The sequence below is a fragment of the Coregonus lavaretus genome (assembly GCF_964263955.1).
Source record: "Coregonus lavaretus genome assembly, chromosome: 28".
Lineage (NCBI taxonomy): Eukaryota > Metazoa > Chordata > Actinopteri > Salmoniformes > Salmonidae > Coregonus > Coregonus lavaretus.
This window is the reverse complement of record NC_140015.1, coordinates 21,094,719-21,119,880: the sequence shown is the minus strand read 5'-3', so window position 1 is coordinate 21,119,880 and position 25,162 is coordinate 21,094,719. Positions and strand designations below refer to the sequence as shown.

Here is a 25,162-nt window from a genome sequence, read left to right as displayed (position 1 = left end):
GAACATTCCTGGTCATCCCTAATGCCTCTGATCTGGCGGACTCACTAAACACAAATGCTTCCTTTGTAAATTATGTCTGAGTGTTGGAGTGTGCCCCTGGCTATCCGTCAATAAAAAATAAAAAATAAAATTGTGCCATCTGGTTTGCTTAATATAAGGAAGTTGAAATGATTTATACTTTTACTTTTGATATTCAAGTACATTTGAGCAATTCCATTTACGTTTGATACTTAAGAATATTTCAAGCCAAATACCTTTAGACATTTACTCAAGTAGTATTTTACTGGCTGACTTTTACTTGAGTCATTTTCTATTAAGGTATCTTTACTTTTACTCAAGTATGACAATTGAGTACTTTTTTCCACCACTGGTGATGTGATGATGGGGCTCAGTTGGTAGAGCATGGTGCTTGCAATGCTAGGATTGTGGGTTTGATTCCCATGGGGGACCAGTACGAAAAAGTATGAAAATGTATGCACTCACTACTGTAAGTTTCTCTGGATAAGAGGGTCTAGAAAAAGGAATGAATAGGGCATTTAATTTTTCACATAGAAATAAGTTGCATTTACAAAGTATTTCAAGAAACTGGAAAACATCTATCAAGCATTTGTATATTCCACTTGCATTATCAGATTAACGCTCAGACTCAAGTTACAAATGCTGGTAAACACTCCAATACATTTAGTTTAAATTTGTTCACAAAAGTAGTGCACTTGGCCTTTACTAGTCCTGTATTAGCTGACGATATAGATATATTCTGCCGGTTAGGAGAATTAACGTAGCAGGTTAGGATAATTAGGTTTAGGTTAGGAAAAGGGTTAGGGTTAACTAAAATGTAAATTTTACAAAAGCTTGATTCCTTCTAGCCATGATCGCGAAACAGACCAAGATCGGGTCATGGCTAGAAGAGAGACAGCTTTTGTCAAGTTAACGTCAAAAGCCGAACTTTTTATCATTTTAGCTAACCCCAACCCTTTTCCTAACCTTAACCTAATTATCCTAACCTGCGTCGTACATTTTCCTAACCTGCTGCGTAAATTCTCCTAAACTGCTACGAAAAGTCAAATCGGACGTTAATGTGACAAAAGCTGGATACCCTCTAGCCATGACCCCAAGATCGGTTGAAGGACGAGCGTCGCGTAGGAGTGATGCGATCTGACGTAAGACAATGACCATGTTCGAGAGGATCAAAACCGCAATGTACCATTGTGACTGACTGACCTACAAATTATAAAGAGTCCTTATTTATGATGCAAGGTGATATGTAGATCCGGCAGTCGCCTGCTGTCGTTTTGATGCTCTCGAACACGGCCAAGGATACTTCGCCATATTTGGTGGGGAGTGGAAAAGTCATCGCTAGAACAGAAGAGATATAGCGAAGATGTGGCAACTTTTGTAAAATGAACGTCAAAAGTGCATATTAGCTTACCCCTAACCTTAACCTAAGTATCCTAACCTGCTATGTTAATTCTCCTAACCTACGAAAAGTCAACTATGACAAACGCTGTATCCATCTAGTCAAAACCGAGTGGAAATTTCAACCGGATGCTTCCGATTTATACATCCGGTGAAACATCTGCCTCCTTGTTCTATCTGGGGTCATGTTGCGCCAACGGGCTTACCGGGAAGTTCTCTCAAAAACATGGTTTATACGGTTTCAAACAACACTGAGGTCGAATTCGCAACAGGTTTGCGTCCGGCTTCTCCCCAGCCCTCGCTGTTTCTTCGACGAACCGGTGCACGTGAAAGTAGATGGACTTTCTCCGCACCAGAAAGTAGAGTTGAGGTCCAAACTCAGGGATGATAAAGGGGTCACCTTCAGCGCTTCCGCTTTGGTCGCTGCAGATCCTAGCGGACAGGTGGACCTGTGCCGCTCTCCATCTCTGGGCGGCAGTTACACGGGAGTTGAATCCATGGGCTTGTTTTGGGCCATGGCGGCCGAGACTCCACACAGCAAACTGTTTAAAAAAAATGTGTTGGGTTCAATGATGGTTGACATAGAAGTGTTGCATGGGGACACAGGTGAGCTCTTGGCCACAGAGACCAACGAGAGGCGGTTCATGACGGAAGGGGTAAGGAGAATACCGTTGGCCTTGAACAAAGGGAGAATTCGGGGAGTCCTTTTTCTACCACCCGGTTAGTAGGCGATTCAAAATGCTCTGAATTGGGAAATTATATTTTTGGGTGCACAGGACCAGGTTTAAGAAACAATGTTCTAAGGAAATGGAAATCCATTGATTGTATGTACTGTAGGCCTACACATACCTTTTTAAGCAAAGGCCTATATTGATGATTGAAAAGTGTCTGAATATGTTGTGTGAGCTCTCCTAAGAAAAACACAAATTACAGTTTAGAAGGCCTATAGGCTTATGCCTTGATCACACGGACAGCGTCATTGTGCAAAATGGTACGCAGCATAATCTGGATATGTGTGCAACAAAAGTTAAACATTCACCTTCTGCTACCATTTCTGTCAAGCCGTCTACGCATACAGTTTGACTCATACGTTCGATAAATCCAACGTATGCACCACACATATCCTCACATGGTCTCTCCTATCATTGCTACGCAGACGACACACAATTATTTTTCTCCTTTCCCCCTTCTGATAACCAGGTGGCGAATCGCATCTCTGCGTGTCTGGCAGACATATCAGTGTGGATGTCGGATCACCACCTCAAGCTGAACCTCGGCAAGACGGAGCTGCTCTTCCTCCCAGGGAAGGACTGCCCGCTCCATGATTTCGCCATCACGGTTGACAACCCCATTGTGTCCTCCTCCCAGAGTGCAAAGAACCTTGGCGTGACCCTGGACAACACCCTGTCGTTCTCTGCTAACATCAAAGCGGTGACCCGATCCTGCAGGTTCATGCTCTACAACATTCGCAGAGTACGACCCTACCTTACACAGAAAGCGGCACAGGTCCTAATCCACGCACTTGTCATCTCCCGTCTGGATTACTGCAACTCGCTGTTGGCTGGACTCCCTGCCTGTGCCATTAAACCCCTACAACTTATCCAGAACGCTGCAGCCTGTCTGGTGTTCAACCTTCCCAAGTTCTCTCATGTCACCCCGCTCCTCCGCACACTCCACTGGCTTCCAGTTGCTGCTCGCATCTACTACAAGACCATGGTGCTTGCCTACGGAGCTGTGAGGGGAACGGCACCTCCTTACCTTCAGGCTCTGATCAGACCCTACACCCAAACGAGGGCACTACGTTCATCCACCTCTGGCCTGTTAGCTCCCCTACCTCTACGGAAGCACAGTTCCTGCTCAGCCCAGTCAAGTCACTGACCACCTTCCGGAGACACTTGAAACCCTACCTCTTTAAGGAATACCTGGAATAGTATAAAGTAATCCTTCTTCCCCCACCCCCCTTAAAAAATAAAAAGTGGTTGTCCTACTGGCTATCATAAGTTGAATGCACCAATTTGTAAGTCGCTCTGGATAAGAGCGTCTGCTAAATGATGTAAATGTAAAAATGTAAACATAACGCACTGCCTCTGCAACGCAATGCTGCAAGGCAAACGCAGCGTTCCATTGGAAATGAATGAACTTCTGGTGTACCAAAATGCAATGACGCTGTCGATGAGATCTAGGCACTAGGCCTTTGCATTAGATAACAAAGCCTACTTTGCATTGCATGGGTTTTATAAAGGTAGGCCAGAAACCATCTCCACCTGCAGTGAGTGACAAAACAGTAACAGTCCTACATTTCTCTTGTTGTTCTCTCTCTCCTATTCCTCTTTTATTCCCCCATCCTCACAGGGCAGGGTCCATTCCCCGGTGTACTGGATGTGTATACTCTGGGTGGAGGTATATCAGAGGTCCGGGCAAGTCTGCTGGCTAACAAAGGCTTTGTGGTTCTGGCTCTGGCCTACTCTGGCTTCCAGGACCTGCCCAAAACCGTGCCTAAATACTTTGATCTGGAGTACTTTGAAGAGGCCATCACTTTCCTGAGGCAACAGCCACAGGTTAGTGGAGGAAAAAGATAAGTGCCCATATTCATAAAACATCTGAGACTAGGAGTGCTGATCTAGGAACAGGTTCCTCATGTCCATATAATGTCCAGCACTCTTAACTCTGAGACACATTGTGAATGTGGGCCATTTGCTCCATGGGAAGAAAATGTCACCTTGAGGTTTCTCTCACTATGCTTCAATATTTAGTTAGCTGTGTAAATGCTACCATCTAGTGGCTGCTGTTTGCTCTACTCCAGGGGTTCTCAAACCTTTTTAGGGCCAGGAACCCCATTTGTGTTAGCAAATTCATCAGGGACCACCTAACAGAGATGAGACCAAGTGACAATTTTGCAAGTCTTAACCTTTGAGTCTCGAGTCAAGTCCCAAGTAATAATGGACAAGTCTAAAGTAAAGTCCCAAGTTCCACAGCTCAGGTCAAGTCACAAGTCCCTAATTTTGGGTTTTGAGTCCTCAAGGCAATGGTTAAGTGTTTTATGCCAATTTCATTGCAATACATCTGTGATTTTGGACTCACATGTTTTACAAACTGCATTTTTTTAGTAGAATATACTTTTCAAAAGTCACCAGAACTGAGCTTCTCAGTCCTTCTACATAGAAATTCTCCCGAGGAGGATCCCGGACCCTAAGCAAGGGGACTGGAATTGGTCAAAACCGCAGTTTAATACATTAACAAAATGATCCTCTTTCCAAAAAGCATGATGGTCATGACTTCCTACATTAAAGGGGAGGTTAACTTGGCCCCAGACAATCGATCTGAGATAGACTTAAGTTTCAGTCATGGTATTTTTTTTGCTTTAACCCCTGTGACAATAAAACATTTATTTATTATTTTTTTTACTCTCTTCCTCTAGGTCCAGGGTCCAGGAATAGGAATCCTGTCCATCTCTAAGAGTGGGGACCTGGCTCTGTCCATGGCCTCTTTTCTCTCTGGCATCTCAGCCACAGCCTGTATCAACGGCAGCAATGCTAATACGGTGGCGCCACTGCACTACAAAGACCTCGTCATCCCTTCGGTCACGCCTATCGTAGAGAACATCACCATCTCACCGTCCGGCCTCCTCGACATCCGAGACGCCTTACCGGACCCAGAGACTGAGGGGAACCGCGGTTCTGTGATCCCAATAGAACGTTCCAGTTCTAGATTCCTCTTCGCCGCCTCTGAGGACGACAGGAATTGGAACAGCTGTCTCTTCGCCCGGCTGAGGCATCATGGGAAAGAGAACTTTGAGGTAAGGAAATAAACCTGAACGTAAACATTTTGTTAGCAAAAAATGTAATCAAGGACTAGATTAAACACATGATGTTTCAGCCTCAAAACTGCCTGCACTCAATAGCAGGGGTTGGAACTGAAATTATTTTCCCAATAGTTTCGTTCTGAACAGAACCACTATTTATTTTGTTCTGTTCCATTGTTCCGACCAACATAATAAAGTTCTGAACCGGTTCAAACCAGAAAAAATAACTGGTTTAATAGAATTCCTTTCGGTACCTTTTAATTTGTGAAATCGAAATTTTTCATTTAGCTTATTAAATTACTCCACCAATCAGGGCAGAATCTGCAGATAGAGCAGCTTTCTATGGACCGGCCAAGCTAGTTGTTTACATGCTTGATGACAGACAAGTGTTGGGCGCGAGATGCGACTGAAATTTTGCAGCGTAGGGAGATGGTGAGAGAGAGCGGTGGACATGGAGGAGGCTTGGCTTGAAGCGCTGGGCATCTTGATATGACCTGCATTTTAATGTGTCTAGGATATTTGTAGTAGGCTTATAATTAAATCACTGAATTATATACTAGCTAAATGCCTACGGAGGAGTGGCTAAAATGGAGGAACTTTGAATGTCAGAGTTGGCTCAATGCCGAGGCTAGCTCAACACCCTGGACCAGAGCTAGCTAACAAGCTTGTGTGTGCAGCCGCACCAGAATTCAAAACACGTCTTACTAAATCCAATGTGAAACGTGATAACTATAGTATTCTTAACTAGCCTAGAAAACTAGCTGGCAGGCAGACACTGAAAGAAGTTTCTGAGTGACAGAGTGCTTTGCATAGGGGTAAATCCATTTTTAATCACCTTTTGACAGTACCCCTTTTTGATTTGAACGAAACCTTCCATACATACAATGCCTTCAGAAAGTATTTATATCCCTTGACTTTTTCTACATTTTGTTGTGTTAAAGCCTGAGATAAAAGAAACTCGCACACTGCTCTTGCTAGTATCACTTCTCTTTGTCAAGCTTTACGTACCGGCCTCAAGGCCTTTGTCCCAGCTCTTCCATGGCCTAGACACTAGACATGTCACCCATTGAGCATGTTTAGAATGCTCTGGATTGACTCTCTGGATACACATGTTTTTAGAAACTTTTGCAAATTTATTGAAAATGAAATACAGATATCTAATTTACATAATTATTCTCACCCGAGTCAATTCATGTTAGAACAGTGGTCACCAACCTTTTTTGAGCCGAGATCACTTTCTTAGTCAAAATGCAGGCTGAGATCTACCGCTCACATGACTTAAACATAAGGCTATGCAACATTAACCTATTAAAAACAGTTATTTGTGCTGTAGGCTATAGGCCCAATACATTATCACTGCATATTGGGCTATGCTTGAATTTCCCTGCCAATGTTGTTCTTCTCAGAACATTTAAAAATTATATTTCAAAACAAGGGTATATGAGCACACTGGTAATAGATCATCATTTGTTGTTTTACTTGTGAGGCACAGCTGAGTGAGCATACGTTGAAATAATTTGCTTTCTTTATTTTACTGGACTGAAGGTGCCTGCATCTGATGGTCAGTCTCAGTGGAGGGAGAGCATCAGAGGGTCCGCATCTCACAGTCGGACCGTCCCTCAGCAGTGTGACTTGAGTTTTTCCATCAGCTCGAAGACTATGTCCCCTTTTTGGTCAGTCTTAGCAGAGGGGGGAGAGCTGATGGACGGTCCGACCAGTGTGATCCCCCCAGAAGTGGCGCCGGAGAAGATGGCTGCTGTTTTACAGCCCTCTAACCAATTGTGCTATTATGTGTGTTTTTTCGCGTTATTTGTAATTTATTCTGTACATGTTTCTGCCACCGTCTCTTATAACCAAAAAGCGCTTCTGGATATCAGGACAGCGATTACTCACCTCGTATTGGACGAAGATTTTTTCTTCAACGAGTCGGACGCGAAGGATATCGAGTCCCAAATCCCCATCATTTGCATGAGACAGAGATATCGTGGACGTAGGTCGGGGTACCTTGTAAGGATCCGACGGCGAGCGAGTAAACTGCCTCTTCCATCAATCCTATTAGCCAATGTTCAATCATTTGAAAATAAATTGGAAGACCTAAGATTAAGGTTATCCTACCAACGGGACATTAAAAACGGTAATATCTTATGTTTCACTGAGTCGTGGTTGAATGACGACATGGATAACATACAGCTGGCGGGATATACGCTACATCGGCAGGATAGAACGGCTGACTCCAGTAAGACAAGGGATGGCGGTCTGTGTATTTTTGTAAACAACGGCTGGTGCATAAAATCTAATACTAAGGAGGTCTCAAGGTTTTGCTCGCCTGAGGTAGAGTATCTCATGATAAGCTGTAGACCACTCTATTTACCATTTATATTTTTTGTAGCTGTCTATTTACCACCACAAACCGATGCTGACACTGAGATTGCACTCAATGAGCTGTATGCCATAAGTCAACAGGAAAACGCTCATCCAGAGGCAGCGCTCCTAGTGGCCGGGGACTTTAATGCAGGGAAACTTAAATCCGTTCTACCTAATTTCTACCAGCATGTTAAATGTGCAACCAGAGGAAAAAAAAACTCTAGACCACCTTTACTCCACACACAGACATGTACAAAGCTCTCCCACGCCCTCCATTTGGCAAATCTGACCATAACTCTATCCTCCTGCTTATAAGCAAAAACTAAAGCGGGAAGCACCAGTGACTCTGTTAATAAGGAAGTGGTCAGATGACGCAGATGCTAAGCTACAGGACTGTTTTGCTAGCACAGACTGGAATATGTTCCGGGATTCTTCCGCTAGCATTGAGGAGTACACCACATCAGTCACTGGCTTCATCAATAAGTGCATCGATGACGTCGTCCCCACAGTGACTGTACGTACATACCCCAACCAGAAGCCATGGATTACAGGCAACATCCGCACTGAGCTAAAGGGTAGAGGAGCGGGACTCTAACCCGGACACTTATAAGAAATCCCGCTATGCCCGCTGACGAACCATCAAACAGGCAAAGAGTCAATACAGGACTAAGATTGAATCGTACTACACCGGCTCTGACGCTCGTCGGATGTGGCAGGGCTTGAAAACTATTACAGACTACAAAGGGAAGCACAGCCGCGAGATCCCCAGTGACACAAGCTTACCAGACGAGCTAAATCTCTTCTATGCTCGCTTCGAGGCAAGCAACACTGAAGCATGCATGAGACCATCAGCTGTTCCGGATGACTATGTAATCACGCTCTCCGTAGCCTATGTGAGTAAGACTTTTAAGCAGGTCAACATTCACAAGGCCGCAGGGCCAGACAGATTACCAGGACGTGTACTCCGAGCATGCGCTGACCAACTGGCAAGTGTCTTCACTGACATTTTCAACTTGTCCCTGACTGAGTCTGTAATACCAACATTTTTCAAGCAGACCACCATAGTCCCTGTGCCCAAGAACACTAAGATAACCTGCCTAAATGACTACCGACCCGTAGCACTCACGTCAGTAGCCATGAAGTGCTTTGAAAGGCTGGTCATGGCTCACATCAACACCATTATCCCAGAAACCCTAGATCCACTCCAGTTTGCATACCGCCCCAACAGATCTGCAGATGATACAATCTCTATTGCACTCCACACTGCCCTTTCCCACCTGGACAAGAGGAACACCGTGAGAATGCTATTCATTGACTACAGCTCAGCGTTCAACACCACAGTGCCCTCAAAGCTCATCACTAAGCTAAGGACCCTGGGACTAAACCCCTCCCTCTGCAACTGGATCCTGGACTTCCTGACGGGCCGCCCCCAGGTAGTTAGGGTAGGCAACAACACATCTGCCACACTGATCCTCAACACGGGGGCCCCTCAGGAGTGCGTGCTCAGTCCCCTCCTGTACTCCCTGTTCACCCATGACTGCATGGCCAGGCACGACTCCAACACCATCATTAAGTTTGCCGACGACACAACAGTGGTAGGCCTGATCACCGACAACGATGAGACAGCCTATAGGGAGGAGGTCAGAGACCTGGCCGTGTGGTGCCAGGATAACAGCCTCTCCCTCAGCGTGATCAAGACAAAGATGATTGTGGACTACAGGGGGAAAAAAGAGGACTGAGCACGCCCCCATTCTCATCAACGGGGCTGTAGTGGAACCGGTTGAGAGCTTCAAGTTCCTTGGTGTCCACATCACCAACAAACTATAATGGTCCAAACACACCAAGACAATCGTGAAGAGGGCACAACAAAGCCTATTCCCCCTCAGGAGACTGAAAATATTTGGCATGGGTCCTCAGATCCTCAAAGTTCTACAGCTGCACCATCAAGAGCATCCTGACTGGTTGCATCACCGCCTGGTATGGCAACTGCTTGGCCTCCGACCGCAAGGCACTACAGAGGGTAGTGCGTACGGCCCAGTACTTCACTGGTGCCAAGCTTCCTGCCACCCAGGACCTCTATACCAGGCAGTGTCAGAGGAAGGCCCTAAAAATTATCAAAGACTCCAGCCACAGTAGTCATAGACTGTTCTCTCTGCTACCGCACGGCAAGCAGTACCGGAGCGCCAAGTGTAGGTCCAAAAGGCTTCTTAACAGCTTCTACCCCCAAGCCATAAGACTCCTGAACAGCTAATCATGGCAACCCGGACTATTTGCATTGCCACCCCACCCCTATTTATGCATAGTCACTTTAACTCTACCCACATGTACAGTGGGGAGAACAAGTATTTGATACACTGCCGATTTTGCAGGTTTTCCTACTTACAAAGAATGTAGAGGTCTGTACTTTTTATCATAGGTACACTTCAACTGTGAGAGACGGAATCTAAAACAAAAATCCAGAAAATCACATTGTATGATTTAAGTAATTAATTTGCATTTTATTGAAGTGTACCTATGATAAAAATTACAGACCTCTACATGCTTTGTAAGTAGGAAAACCTGCAAAATCGGCAGTGTATCAAATACTTGTTCTTCCCACTGTACATATTACCTCAATTACCTCGACTAACCGGTGCCCCCGCACATTGACTCTGTACCGGTACCCCCTGTATATAGCCTCCCTACTGTTATCTTATTTTACTGCTGCTCTTTAATTATTTGCTATTTTTTACTTATCCGTTTTTTACTTAACACTTTCTTTTTTTCTTCTTAAAAACTGCATTGTTGGTTAATGGCTGTAAGTAAGCATTTCACTGTAATGTCTACACCTGTTGTATTCGGCGCATGTGGCAAATAAAATTTGATTAGATTATTTCTGTCTCATTCACAAATTCATGTTGTTACTCCTATAAGTAGAGAAAGTGAAAACAACACACAGCTGCTAATAATAACGCAAGCCTATTGATACACTTTGCTAATCATTCATCGAAGCTGCAGTGCTGGTTTCAGCGTGAGTGGAGAAGCACATTTCATGGCTTATAAAAACTTAAACATGAACTCACTCATAAAATCAGCAGCTCTTTGCTCTATTCTTTGACAGCCTCTCTCTTCAGAAGTTTTAATATCACAGAATCAACTTACTTTGCTGTGCGCTTGAGGAAGCAGCAGACACAGTGATCTGAGCAATCCGATTGGCTAGCGGTAGGCCTATAGGTGCACTTGATTTGCTCTCTGGGCATGCCGAGTAGGTAGAGTGTGTAGCTTCAGACACTTGAAGTGGTTAAAATGGAAAAACTGGTGGAAAAAGTACCTAATTGTCATACTTGAGTAAAAGTAAAGATACCTTTTAATAGAAAATGACTCAAGTAAAAGTGAAAGTCACCCAGTAAAATACTACATTTACATTTTAGTCATTTAGCAGACGCTCTTGAGTAAAAGTATTTGGTTTTTAAATATACTTAAGTATCAAAAGTAAATGTAATTACTAAAATATACTTAAGTATCAAAAGTAAAAGTATAATCTCAAATTCCTTATATTAAGCAAACCAGACGGCACCATTTTTACTCAGATATAATTTATAAATGAAGCGTTTGTTTATTAAGTCCCCCAGATCCGAGGCAGTAGGGATGACCAGGGATGTTCTCTTAAAGGGTGTGAATTTGACAATTTTCCTGTCCTGCTAAGCATTCAAAATGTAATGAATACTTTTGGGTGTATGGGAAAATGTATGGAGTAAAAAGTAAATTTTCTTTAGGAATGTAGTGAAGTAAAAGTTGTAAAAAATAGAAATAGTAATGTACAGAGTTAAGTAGTACGTTAAAGTATTTTTACTTAAGTACTTTACACCACTGTGGAAACACTTCGTCTACCCGGTGCGCAGGGCAGCTTAATCAAGTGCACCTACTGCCAACAGCGCAAGTCAGAAAAAGGCAGGAATGCAAGGCTTGATCTTTGGGTTTATTATAGAAAATGTTTTGCGATCGACTAGGAATGCCTTGGAGATCGACTGTTTGGTGACCACTGTGTTAGAAACACCTTTGGCAGCAATTAACTGAGTTTTCCTGGATAAGTCTCTAAGGCCCTGATTCCGACCCGAGTTAAGCGCCCGTAAATGGAACATAATTTTCTCTCTATGCATATTCTGACCTTGAACTTAATCAGGAGAATAGCATGCTATTCACCCACTATTAGTTTGAGGTGGAGCTGAAATAAATGGTGTGGCGGAGGTGTCTACCATTGCACCGTATTTTGACCTTGAATAATTCCCTCATAGTTTCACCACCTTTATGCACGAGGAAACCATGAATACGGCCGTGCATATCTGCCGGTTCTAGGTGGAAAAAGCTTCTACTTAATTTTTTAAGTTTCTAAACACTTCTATACTAAACAAAAACATAAACACAACATGTAAAGTGTTGGTCCCATGTTTCATGAGCTGAAGTAAAAGATCCCAGAAATGTTCCATATACAAAAAAAGCTTATTTCTCTCAAATTTTGTTTACATCTTAGTGAGCATTTCTCCTTTGCCAACATAATCCTTCCACCTGACAGGTGTGGCATATCAAGAAGATGATTAAACAGCATGATCATTACACAGGTGCACCTTCTGCTTGGGACAAAAGGCCACTCTAACGTGCAGTTTTGTCACACAACACAATGCCGCATATGTCTCAAGTTGAGGGAGCGTGCAATTGGCATGCTGACTGCAGCAATGTCCACCAGAGCTGTTGCCAGAGAATGTAATGTTCATTTCTCTACTATAAGCCGACTCCGTCGTTTTTAAGAATTTGGCAGTACGTCCAACCGGGCTGACAACCGCAGACCACTTGTAACCACGCCAGCCCAGGACCTCTACATCTGCCTTCTTCACCTGCGGGATCATCTGAGACCAGCCACCCGGACAGCTGATGAAACTGTGGGTTTGCACAACCAGAGAATTTCTACACAAACTGTCTGAAACCATCTCAGGGAAGTTAATCTGCATGCTCGTTGTCCTCACCAGGGTCTTTACCTGACTGCAGTTTGGCGTCGTAACTGACTTCAGTGGGCAAATGCTCACCTTCGATGGCCACTGGCACGCTGGAGAAGTGTGCTCTTCACGGATTAATCCTGGTTTCAACTGTACCGGGCAGATGGCAGACAGCGTGTATGGCGTCATTTAGGTGAGCGGTTTGCTGATGTCAACGTTGTGAACAGAGTGCCCCATGGTGGCGGGGGGGGGGGTTATGGTATGGGCCGGCATAAGCTACGGACAACGAACACAATTGCATTTTATCCATGGCAATGTCAATGCACAGAGATAACGTGACGATTGTCGTGCCATTCATTCACCGCCATCACCTCATGTTTCAGCTTGATAATGCATAGCCCCATGTCGCAAGGATCTGTACACAGTTCCTGGAAGCTGAAAATGTCCCAGTTCTTCCATGGCCTGCATACTCACCAGACATGTCACCCATTGAGCATGTTTAGGATGCTCTGGATTGACGTGTACGACAGAGTGTTCCAGTTCCCGCCAATATCCAGCAACTTCGCACAGCCGTTGAAGAGGAGTGAGACAACATTCCACAGGCCACAATCAACAGCCTGATCAACTCTCTGCAAAGGAGATGTGTCGCACTGCATGAGGCAAATGGTGCTCACACCAGATACTGACTGGTTTTTCTGTTCCACGCCCAGATGCATATCTGTATTCCCAGTCATGTGAAATCCATAGATTAGGGCCTAATGAATTTATTTCAATTGATTGATTTCCTTATGAACTGTAACTCAGTACAATCATTGAAATAATCATACAATAACTTCCTGTTATTGTAATGGTGAGAGGTTAGCATGTCTTGGGGTTATAATGTTTGTGCGTCTAACTTTCTCACTCATCATTATTCAAGATTCATTCATCATTATCCGTAATCATGGTAGCATCCACATGAATGTAAAAGTGTTCAACCCCTATTGTACACTTTTTTCACCTTCCAATATTTCATAGATTGAACTTGAATATGACAACTTTCAGGATGACTCAAACCACTTTTTATTGATCAATATATTTAGTGCGTAAAGACTCTCCCAACCAGTTTTGATTTTTATTCATACAAACTTTCCTAACCCTAAAATGTGCCTTAATCTACAAGATCAGAGTATTTTTAAATCTATCAGTTGGTGCTGAAACGGCCACAAATATACATACAGTGCATTCGGAAAGTATTCGCACCCCTTGACTTTTTCCACGTGTTATGTTACAGCCTTATTCTAAAATTGATTCAATAGTTTTTTTCTCATCAATCTACACACCCCCGATTGCTCAGTTTGGCCGGGCGGCCAGCTCTAGGAAGAGTCTTGGTGGTTCCAAACTTCTTCCCCATAATGACAAAGCAAAAACAGGTTTTAAGAAATTTTTGCAAATGTATTAAAAATAAAAAACTGAAATTTACATATGTTTTCAGACCCTTTACTCAGTACTTTGTTGAAGCACCTTTTGGCAGCGATTACAGCCTCGAGTCTTCTTGGGTATGACGCTACAAGCTTGGCACACCTGTATTTGGGGAGTTTCTCAGATTCTTCTGTGCAGATCTTCTCAAGCACTGTCCGGTTGGATAGGGATCGTTGCTGCACAGGTATTTTCAGGTCTCTCCAGAGATGTTCGATCGGGTTCAAGTCCGGGTTCTGGCTGGGCCTCTCAAGGACATTGAGACTTGTCCCGAAGCCACTCTTGCATTGTCTTGGCTGTGTGCTTAGGGTCGTTGTCTTGTTGGAAGGTGAACCTTCGCCCCAGTCTGAGGTCCTGAGTGCTCTGGATCAGGTTTTCATCAAGGATCGCACTGTACTTTGCTCCGTTCATCTTTCCCTCGATCCTGACTAGTCTCCCAGTCCTTGCCGCTGAAAAACATCCCCACAGCATGATGCTGCCACCACCATGCTTCACCGTAGGGATGGTGCCAGGTTTCCTCCAGACGTGACACTTGGCATTGAGGGGAAAGTATTCAATGTTGGTTTCATCATACCTGAGAATCTTGTTTCTCATGGTCTGAGAGTCCTTTAGGTGCCTTTTGGCAAACTCCAAGTGGGCTGTATGTGCCTTTTACTGAGGAGTGGCTTCCGTCTGGCCACTCTACCACAAAGGCCTGATTGGTGGAGTGCTGCAGAGATGGTTGTCCTTCTGGAAGGTTCTCCCATCTCCACAGAGGAACTCTGGAGCTCTGTCAGAGTGACCATCAGGTTCTTGGTGACCTCCCTGACCAAGGCCCTTCTCCCCCGATTGCTCAGTTTGGCTGGGCGGCCAGCTCTAGGAAGAGTCTTGGTGGTTCCAAACTTCTTCCATTTAAGAATGATGGAGGCCACTGTGTTCTTGGGGACCTTCAATGCTGGATAAATGTTTTGGTACCCTTCCCCAGATCTGTGCCTGACACAATCCTGTCTCGGAGCTCTACGGACAATTCCTTCGACCTCATGGCTTGGTTTTTGCTCTAGAGGCGAAAGAAACGCACACCTATTTAGGCGAGGTGCTGGCTAACGGAGTAAAACACTTGAAAAAGAAAAGGGAAGCCGCACACTCTAGGAGCTCAGATGCAATTATTTAATATCCTAATAACCAACGTTTCGACAGACAAGCTGTCTTCATCAGGGTATAATGACAAACACTTCGGGTCACTAGTTTATATAGTGTCAAAGGACACACGCAGGTGTCTGTAATCATGGCAGGGTGTGGCCTAATAGCATTGGTTAATTCACAGATAAACAGAACATACAAAAAACATGGATAGCATACGATCATAGATACAACTTGGCTACATAGGCCCACAAACATTTACAATGAATAGCAAAATCACAATAATCACAAGAATGGCTTCAAATCAAAGTCTACGTTGAGACTGAAGGGAGCAAGGGTCTTTAAATTAAAGATCCAGGTAGCCTCTCGTTTTAACAATAAGTTGTTGAGGTCACCCCCTCTCCTAGGGAGGGTGACATGTTCGATGCCGATATAACGTAGGGACGAAATCGAGTGGTTCGCTTCCAAAAAGTGGGCAGCGACTGGCTATTTTGAGTTTTTGCACCTAATGGTGCTACGATGCTCCGAGATTCGTACTTTTAATTCGAGCTTTGTTTTACCCACATGTCTACCACAAGGACAAGTTATAAAATAAATAACTGCCTTAGTGGAGCACGTAATGACACCTTTGATTGGGATCTGTTTCCCTGTTTGGGGGTGTTTTTAAAGGATATACATTTGTAAGTGCCATTGCATTGAGCGCAGCCGTTACACTTGTAGTTTCCATCTGGTAGAAGCGATAATAGACGTTGTGCAGGGATATTTAGGGGTGGTAAATCCGAGTTTACCAATTGATCTGAGGCTTCTGCCCCGCGAGAATACAACCAATGGAGGGTCCGAAAACACATTACCAATACTGTCATCGGATCTTAGAATGTGCCAATGTTTGAACGATTCCCTTAATTTGTTCAGAGCACTTTGAATAGCGTGTAGTTAGAATGCAAGAATGCTTCTTTTTGCGAGACTGTCCCTGAAAGAGGTCAAGTCTCGATTTGTTTTGAATTTTCTGAATGGCAGTATTAATCTGACCATTTTTGTACCCCCTCTCCTTGAATTTTCTTTGCGTCGCAGCCATATTTCGGTTGAAATCAGATTGTTTTTTACAAATTATTTTGATTCAACAGAATTGGCTGTAGGGCAAACTGTTTTTCAAGGGAAGCGGGTGACAACTATCATCCCTCAAACTGTTACGATCAGTAGGTTTCCTGTAAAGATCAGTGTATAGAACATTCTCCTCACACAAAATCAGAAGATCAAGGAAACTGATTTGACGTGTGTCCGATTGCATAGTAAATCTCAGGTGCTCAGAACAAGAGTTAAGAAAAGCATGGAATGCCTGGAGCTGTTTTAAATCACCCCTCCATAGAACAAAAATATCATCAATGTACCGTTTCCAAATAGTAATGTTAGGCAAGAAAACATTTGAGAGGATTGAAAATAGACTCTCAATGTAACCCACATACAAATTAGCATAGTTAGGAGCCATAGGGGATCCCATAGCAGTACCCTTCGTCTGAATAAATAAATAATTTAGAAACATGAAGTAGTTGTGTGTGAGTACTATTTCAGCCAATGTTATAATGCATGCACTGGAAGGTAGTTCATTTGGGTCACGTTGCAGAAGAAAATGTTCCATGGCTTCAATACCGCCCTCGTGTGGAATATTTGTATATAACGACTCAACATCAAAAGTAACAAGCAAGGTATTATCAGGGAGAGGATCAAGAGATTCAATAATAGAGGTCATACTGCTGGTGTCCTTTACAAAGGAGGGGAGCTGTTCTGCGAGAGGTCTAATAAAAAAGTCAACAAAGGTTGATAAAGGGGATGTTACTGCATCAATGCCCGCTACAATAGGGCGCCCTGGAGGTTTTGTAACAGTCTTGTGTAATTTCGGCAAAGTATAGAAAGTTGTAATTTTAGGGTGTTGAATAGCCAAAAAATCTTGTTCTTTTTTGTTTTTTTGACCAGAACTTAAATACCTAGGCCAGTAAAGATATTGTTCTGAAATTAGGAAGTGGGGTCACTTCTGAGTTTCTTGTAAAAGCAGTTGTCTGTGACACTCATTTACATAAACTGTCCTATCCATGAGTACAACCGACCCACACATATCAGCAGGGCGGGTAAAAACGGACGTATTGGATTGTAAATCTAGCAAAGCTTATTTTTCATCCTTGGGTAAATTTTGACAAGATATGTACTCATGTTTGTTCTTAAGGAGATTACCAACATATTTTTCAACGAGTCTGCAATATGTCTCAATAGAGTGATTTGCGATTGGCTGGAGGTACAAAATAACTCTTACTTCTGAAAGGAGTATGTGCAGGTGAGCCACCTACATGTTCAGTTGAAATATCACGATTAGGGGAGCTAAAGTATTCCCTTAAACGGATGTTTCTAAAAAACTTAAACATGTCTACCTTAACATCAAAATCGTTGCACTGAGTTGTAGGTACAAAAGATAACCCTTTATTAAGCAAGGAAACATGGGCAGGACTCAATATCTTGCTTAATAAATTAAAGACACTCAGTCCTGTGGGTTCTGGGACCGTGTGAACTGTCCCCTCTGCCTCTGGTAGTCGTTTCTTCTTACCCCGTCGTGTACGGCATCTCGTTGGTATGAGTGACCGCGGCCACCTCCGCGCTTCCGTCGGCCCAGTCTCTCGTTGGATAAAAAACTGGCACTGGAAGTGGATGAGGCACTAGTTGTAGAGCGTTGGTCAGACGGGAGTGGATAGAAGTTAGCGGCCCCCCTCCTGCGTCTGTCATGGAGAGGAGGAGCAGGACTTTTCTTGTCAGGGTTTCTCCAGAAGTAGACTTTGTCCTCTGCCTTTTGGTTTTTGCTCTGACATGCACTGTCTACTGTGGGACCTTATGTTGACAGGTGTGTGCCTTTCCAAATCATGTCCAATCAATTGAATTTACCACAGGTGGACTCCAAGTTGTAGAAACATCTCAATGATGATCAATGGAAACCGGATGCACCTGAGCTCAATTTCGAGTCTCATAGCAAAGGGTCTGAATACTTATGTAAATAAGTTTTTTATTTTTATTTTATACATTTGCAAAACATTAACCTGTTTTCGCTTTGTCATTGGGGTAATGTGTGTAGATTTTATGAAAATAAAAAAACATTTAATCAATTTTAGAATAAGGCTGTAAAGTAATAAAGTGGAAAAAGGGGAAGGGGTACTGAATACTTTCCGACTGCACTGTACTTCCAGCTTATACATACTATATACATCTGACGGACACAGTACATTTTACAATACTTATCTTTTGTTTGTTTTTATACCCATCCTTCAGCTACCCTCAACCCCTCCCATCATAATTGAAGACCTTCCAGTTTTTATTTATATTTGCCGTATATGTTTAAACTGTGCTGTTTCACAAACAGATAATTGTTGTTATCAAGCGACAGTTGTGTCCGTCATTCTTAATGTTTCTATGTTTTCTGACTGCACCTTAACTTGGCGTTGGTTGATGTTCTTTCCTCTTTTCCTTTCACCTCCAGGTGTTGATGTACCCCAGGGCGGGGCACTTCCTGGAGGTACCCTACATGCCCCACTGCCCGTCTGGCTTCCACCCCGCGGTGGCTAGAGTGGTGGTGTTTGGGGGAGAGGCTAAAGCCCACCATCAGGCTCAGCTGGACCTGTGGAGGAGGGTCCAGGAGTTCTTCAGGAAACACCTGGACGGAAACAACACTGCTCAGAAAGATACCTTATAAACTAGATCTGGCACCGGACAACATAGCCGGGAAGATTTTAATTTAACAGACATTTTAGAAATTTACCAGACATCCATATGCATTCTAAAAAGAAAGAGGGCAATAAACTGCCGACCTGACGATGCCAGCGCCATCAATAAACGAGGGATAGCCTATTGGCCAAATGAGCCACATTTAATTGTCCTTAAAAACAGCCTATAACAAATGACAAAAACACTTATTTCAGTGTGTTAGATGTGTAGTGTAAGCAAAAATGTATGGCCTATTGATTTATTGGTTTTTACTTTCCTAAAACAATAATTGTCCACCTCACGTTTCAGCTGTTGGAAATTTGAGCACTAAATGCATCAGGGCATTGCATGCATATGCCTATAGGCTTAGACGTCCACTGTATGATATTAATATTTAATTAATTATATTAATATCTCCCCTGAGACGGAGAGAGGAGATATGCCGGTGGCGTGCTACGATACCGCCATGCATTTGTCAGATGGCTACAGCGTCTGCAAGATATAGGTGTACAGAAGGAGGCTTATTCATTCATTTTCAATCAGAATATTTTTTATAAAGATAAGCATTATATTTTTTATAGGAGTAACTCTGGTAGGCCTAAAACATCCTTCTATATCATAGGCCTGCAGCAGCTAAAGCTTAATAGGCCTAATGGCCACACCAGACCTTCACAAAAGCTTCTAAACTTTATTAGGGTAATATCAAAAGTAAGTCAAGTCATTGTTTACAGAGGAAAATATGAGCAGGCTATTATATTGCGCAAACACACCATTATACATTTGAAACATAATTTGGCCAAAGAAAATGTCTCAACAGAATTAAACAAAACACTTGCGAAGCAATTACCAACAAAAGCTAGTGCCTACCGTACCCAACAAATGACAGCAATAGGCTAATAATATTTATTTTACAACAGGCCCACTTTTAACCTATTTTAAACTAAATATGAAGCACACACAGATCGAATTTAAATTAGCCAACGAAAATGTCTCAACGGAATTATACAAAACACATTTTACATATTTAAAGAACTGGTTTAGATTAATAAATAGGCCTACAATAATAGCCATATACAATAATAGGCTAATGATAAAACTAATTAATATAAATATGAAAATTAAAAATTCCAAAATTGCATCCTACCTGAATAGCGAGTTGCAAAGTAGCCTGCATTTGGACGCGCCAACGTTCTTCTAATCTTTGTCCAGTACAATATTAAATCTTGTCCACACAGAGGACATTAATATGAAAATTAAAAATTCCAAAATTGCATCCTACCTGAATAGCGAGTTGCACAGTAGCCTGCATTTGGACGCGCCAACGTTCTTCTAATCTTTGTCCACTACAATATGAAATCTTGTCCACACAGAGGACATTCCCCTTGTAGGCTTTTCACTATAGACATACTTTTTCCCCCTCTAACTTTCATTTTACTTAAATGAAAAAGGCCTCTATATTCGCAATTTACATTGTTGCCGAGGATGGCTTGCTAGCTAGCTACAGTGTTTGTCAGTTTTCTTGTAAACAACTCAGCTAATGAGTGGAATGATAATTTGCGACTAGACTTGGGAGCTCATTGGGGCTTCAGGTGCCAGGGGGTTGGATGATTCCACCATGGGCAACAACTGGCTACTAGAACTGAACCAATAGACATGTGGCAATGAAATTAGGTTGTAAAGCTTATATGTCCTTAGAAGCTGTGAATATAAAGTCACTGCAACCTTAGATGGCTGCACCAGGCCAGTTGGTGGCACTATACACTGAGTATACAAAACATTAAGAACACCTGCTCTTTCCATGACATAGACTGACCAGGTGAATCCAGGTGAAAGCTATGATCCCTTATTGATGTCACTTGTTAAATCCACTTCAATCAGTGTAGATGAAGGGGAGTAGACAGGTTAAAGAAGGATTTTTAAGCCTTGAGACAATTGAGACATGGATTGTGTATGTGTGCCATTGAGGGTAAATGGGCAAGACAAAAGATTGAAGTGCCTTTGAACGGGGTATGATAGTAGGTGCCAGGCGCACCTGTTTGTGTCAAGAACTGCAACACTGCTGGATTTTGCACGCTCAACCGTTTTCCTTGTGTATCAAGAATGGTCCACCACCCAAAGGACATCCAGCCAACTTGACACAACTGTTGGAAGCATTGGAGACAACATGGGCCAGCATTCCTGTGGAATACTTTCGACACCTTGTAGAGTCCATGCCCCGACAAATTGAGGCTCTTCTGAGGGCAAAAGGGGTGGGTGCAACTCAATATTAGGAAAGTGTTCCTAATGTTTGTTATACTCAGTGTATATGTCGTTGGCACCAGTGGCACAATAGGATAACTATTGATCAAGTGGACTTTGTCTCATGCAAATAATTGTTAGATTAAAATTATGCAGACAATGTGAAATATCGTGATTAGTATATTTGTATAATCACATGGTGCCCTATTATGCGGTCTGAACGTAATGAAAAGTGGATCTTTTTTTATTCGGTAAAATGAGAATCCGAAAGTCCTGCCACTTGCGCAGTCAGCGTATTACAGCTGTGAAAGTGTATTGGAAGTATTTTGGAACGCTAATGTGGAGTGTACCAACTGAGATTTAAATCAACATGGTAATGCTTTCACAGATTGCACATAAAGGAAGATAGTTCCTACATGATAGAGCGCTTGCTTTGTTATCCAACTGATCTGGGGTCCTTTCTGTCATCCTGTGAACCTTGTTCATTGGTGCTCACAGCTATATTTACTTTTGTGATGTGTAATTGCAATGCAATTCCGCTTTCCTGCAAATACAAATGTGTTAATCTGTTCAGGTTTTTGGTCTCTGGATATACCAGTAATATTCAACTCCAGAGCATAAAAAAAAACTCCCATAGGCCTATTTCCCGTGGGCACTTGTTTCTCTTTAAAATGCTATGTTTTTATAGGCCCACCATGAACCCATTTATCCTTATCTAAAAACCGTAGACCTGTAGGCTCGGGCTGGTCCTGTATGTCCGTTGCACATGACACCCAAGCTGGGAGTGGCCAGGAGTGTAATTTCCACCTCCAGTGTGGGCTGACTAATCTTCTGGCTCACGTTTGTGGCCTAGTGCTTATTTGACTTGTTATTTACCTTGCTTTATATGACAGCATTATTTGAAAAGATTTTAGGTTAGTTTCAGAGTTGGGTAAAACAGGGCAGCGGGTCATGAGATATGCCATTTAATATTTTACGCACAGGCCCACCATAGACTATAATAAGCACAGCAGAGCAGTTGATACTGTAGCTTCTATACCAGGAATGGGCAACTTTGATGGAGGCGGGGGTCACAAAAAATCTGAACTCCTCATGAGGAACTGCAGTGACTCGTGGGTCTGCATACGTACATCCATACCCACACATGCAGTCAACTAATTTGTGGGATCAATCAATTTGTGCAGTTAAACTACTTAACTCTCTTAACTAAATGCATTATACCCTAGCCTTTTGGGGGCCCTAAGCGGAAGCGAGATTTGGTTGGGGGGCCCACCCCACCTCACGGGCAAAGCATTTTACTGGCCCCTGTCTTGACAGCAGAGAGACATTTTTTTATTTTAAAGGTCAACTGCACTTCCTGATTTGGCCTCGTTTTCATGCTAGTAGATACCCATAGACTTCCAGTCATTGCGCTAAAGCTAGTTAGCATTGGCTCACAAAACTACCTCTAACTTCCTTCATACTGGACACAGAGACATAAAAATGGTATCCACAAGTTCATCGGACTCTGGGGAAGTAGATAAAGTGCCTCATTGCCAAAATCCCGAAGTATGCGTTTAAGAAATGCTAGCGGGCCATGACCGAAGGCAAACGAGTTGTCTTGGGGGTGTGGTTTAATGTGGGTGTTTCTTGGGTGTGCCTTTGCCATTCAATCACAACAAACAAGTGCAGTAGTTAGTACAGCAAGGTAAGCTAGCTTTGCTATGGAGAACAACGTTTTGAAGTTGAGGACTTCTCCCTTCCTGACTGACTCGCTATCAAATCAAATGTTATTTGTCACATGCGCTGAATACAACAGGTGTAGACCTTACTGTGAAATGCTTACTTACAAGCCCTTAACCAACAATGCAGTTCAATAAATAGTTATTTAATAAATATAATAAAGTAAAATAAAAATATTCTAAGTAAACAATAAAATTACATAACAATAACAGGGCTATATAGAGGGGTTACCGGTACCTAGTCAATGTGTGGGGGTACAGGTTAGTCGAGGTAATTTGTACATGTAGGTAGGGGTAAAGTGACTATGCATAGATAATAAACAGCGAGTAGCAGCAGTGTAAAATCAAAGGGGGGGGGGGGGGGGGTACAATGTAAATAGTCCGGGTGGCCATTTGATTACTTGTTCAGCAGTTTTATGGCTTGGGGATAGAAGCTGTTAAGGAGCCTTTTGGACCTAGACTTGGCGCTCCGGTACCGCTTGCCTTGCGGTAGCAGAGAGAACAGTCTATGACTTGGGTGACTGGAGTCTTTGACAATTTTTATACTGACACCGCCTAGTATTTAAGTCCTGGATGGCAGGAAGCTTGGCCCCAGTTATGTACTGGGCAGTACGCACTACCCTCTGTAGCGCGTTACGGTCGGATACCGAGCAGTTGCCATACCAGGCGGTGATGCAACCGGTGGTACAGCTGTATAACTTTTTGAGAATCTGGGGACCCATGCCATATCTTTTCAGTCTCCTGAGGGGGAAAAGGTGTTGTTGTGCCCTCTTCATTACTTTCTTGGTGTGTTTGTACCATTTATAGTTTGTTGGTGATGTGGACCCCAAGGAACTTGAAACTCTCAACTCGCTCCACTACAACCTTGTCGATGTTAATGGGGGCCTATTCGGCCCTCCTTTTCCTGTAGTCCACGAACAGCTCCTTTGTCTTGCTCACATTGAGGAAGAGGTTGTTGTCCTGGCACCACACTGCCAGGTCTCTGACCTCCTCCCTGTAGGCTGTCTCATCGTTGTCAGTGATCAGGCCTACCATTGTTGTGTCGTCAGCAAACTTAATGATGGTGTTGGAGTCGTGCTTGGCCACGCAGTCGTGGGTGAACGGGGAGTACAGGAGGGGACTAAGCATGCACCCCTGAGGGGCCCCGGTGTTGAGGATCAGCGTGGCATATGTGTTGTTCCCTACCCTTACCACCTGGGGGCGGCGCGTCAAAGTCCAGGATCCAGTTGCAGAGGGAGATATTTAGTCCCAGGGTCCTTAGCTTAGTGATGAGCAGCTCGCGGCTGGGTTTCCCTTTTGTAGTCCGTAATTGTTTTCAAGCCCTGCCACATCCGACGAGCGTTGGAGCCGGTGTAGTAGGATTCAATCTTACTCCTGTATTGATGCTTTGCCTGTTTGATGGTTCATCTGAGGGCATAGTGGGATTTCTTATAAGCGTCCGGATTAGTGTCCCGCTCCTTGAAAGCGGCAGCTCTAGCCTTTAGCTCAGTGCGGATGTTGCCTGTAATCCATGGCTTCTGGTTGGGATCAATCTCAAGATGGTCAGCTAATTCAGTTCTATCTGTAGGCTAAAGCCTGCGCTTACCTTGTGTTTAGCCAAGCTGACAGCAGCTAGCTAGCATAGGTGATAGCTGAAGCTGGCTATCCAATCTAGGTGATATTTCTCTGTCAAATCAGTGATGGCAAGAGCCAGTGTCTGGAATGTGTTTCATAAGTATAGAATAGATCCAACAAGTAGTCTCTTCGCCAGCTGTTCCAGAAGCTGATAGATGAATTTGTATTTCTAAGGTAATGACTAAAGGATTTCACCCCAAATACTGTATAAATGTGTGAACTGTGTTAGTTATAAGAAAGTAAAACCAATAACAGGGGAGATGGGTAGAAACTGTTGGAGGCCAACATTCCATAGTAAGGGGGAATCTAGAAACCGCTGAAAGCTATACTGTGGAAAGTCACAGGCCGCCTAAAGATGGACGGAGCAAAGGGGGGAGACCAGGAAAGATAAGAAAGAGGGGGAAGTGTTAGGATGGGAACTCAGAAAACTTAGAGCTAGTAAGCAGAATAATAGACAGGACCGAGCAAGAAAAGAACAGAAGGGAGCGAAGTATTTAATAGCCACACAAGGCGAAATAGTTGGTAGTGGTAGAGACCCAGGAGAGAGAGGAGATAGGGCAGGAAAGAGTAAGGCCTATGGGGGAGGGAATAAGTGCTTTAACTGTAACAAGGGAGGGCACTTTGCAAGAGAGTGTGAGGCCCCGTGTAAATACTGTAACAAAACAGGCCATAACCATCGTGACTGCGGACATAAAGAAAGCAGACAAGGGGAAGGAAAAAAG

General features: G+C 43.4%; 1 protein-coding gene and 1 pseudogene across 2 annotated transcripts in view; one reads left to right on the top strand and one right to left on the bottom strand.

Moving 5' to 3' along the window:
• Positions 1 to 25,162, bottom strand: part of LOC311103921 (cilia- and flagella-associated protein 52-like) — a 74,052-nt pseudogene that overhangs the window by 25,087 nt on the left and 23,803 nt on the right. The gene's annotated exons all lie outside the window — the stretch shown is intronic.
• LOC311104371 (acyl-coenzyme A thioesterase 1-like) lies at positions 1,602 to 23,154 on the top strand (the record flags this gene model as incomplete). The annotated part of the gene is made up of 4 exons (XM_084146187.1): positions 1,602 to 2,136; positions 3,769 to 3,974; positions 4,835 to 5,212; positions 18,644 to 23,154. 4 exons carry the CDS (start codon positions 1,602 to 1,604, stop codon positions 18,854 to 18,856), a joined length of 1,332 nt encoding a protein of 443 aa, XP_084002313.1. The 3' UTR covers positions 18,857 to 23,154.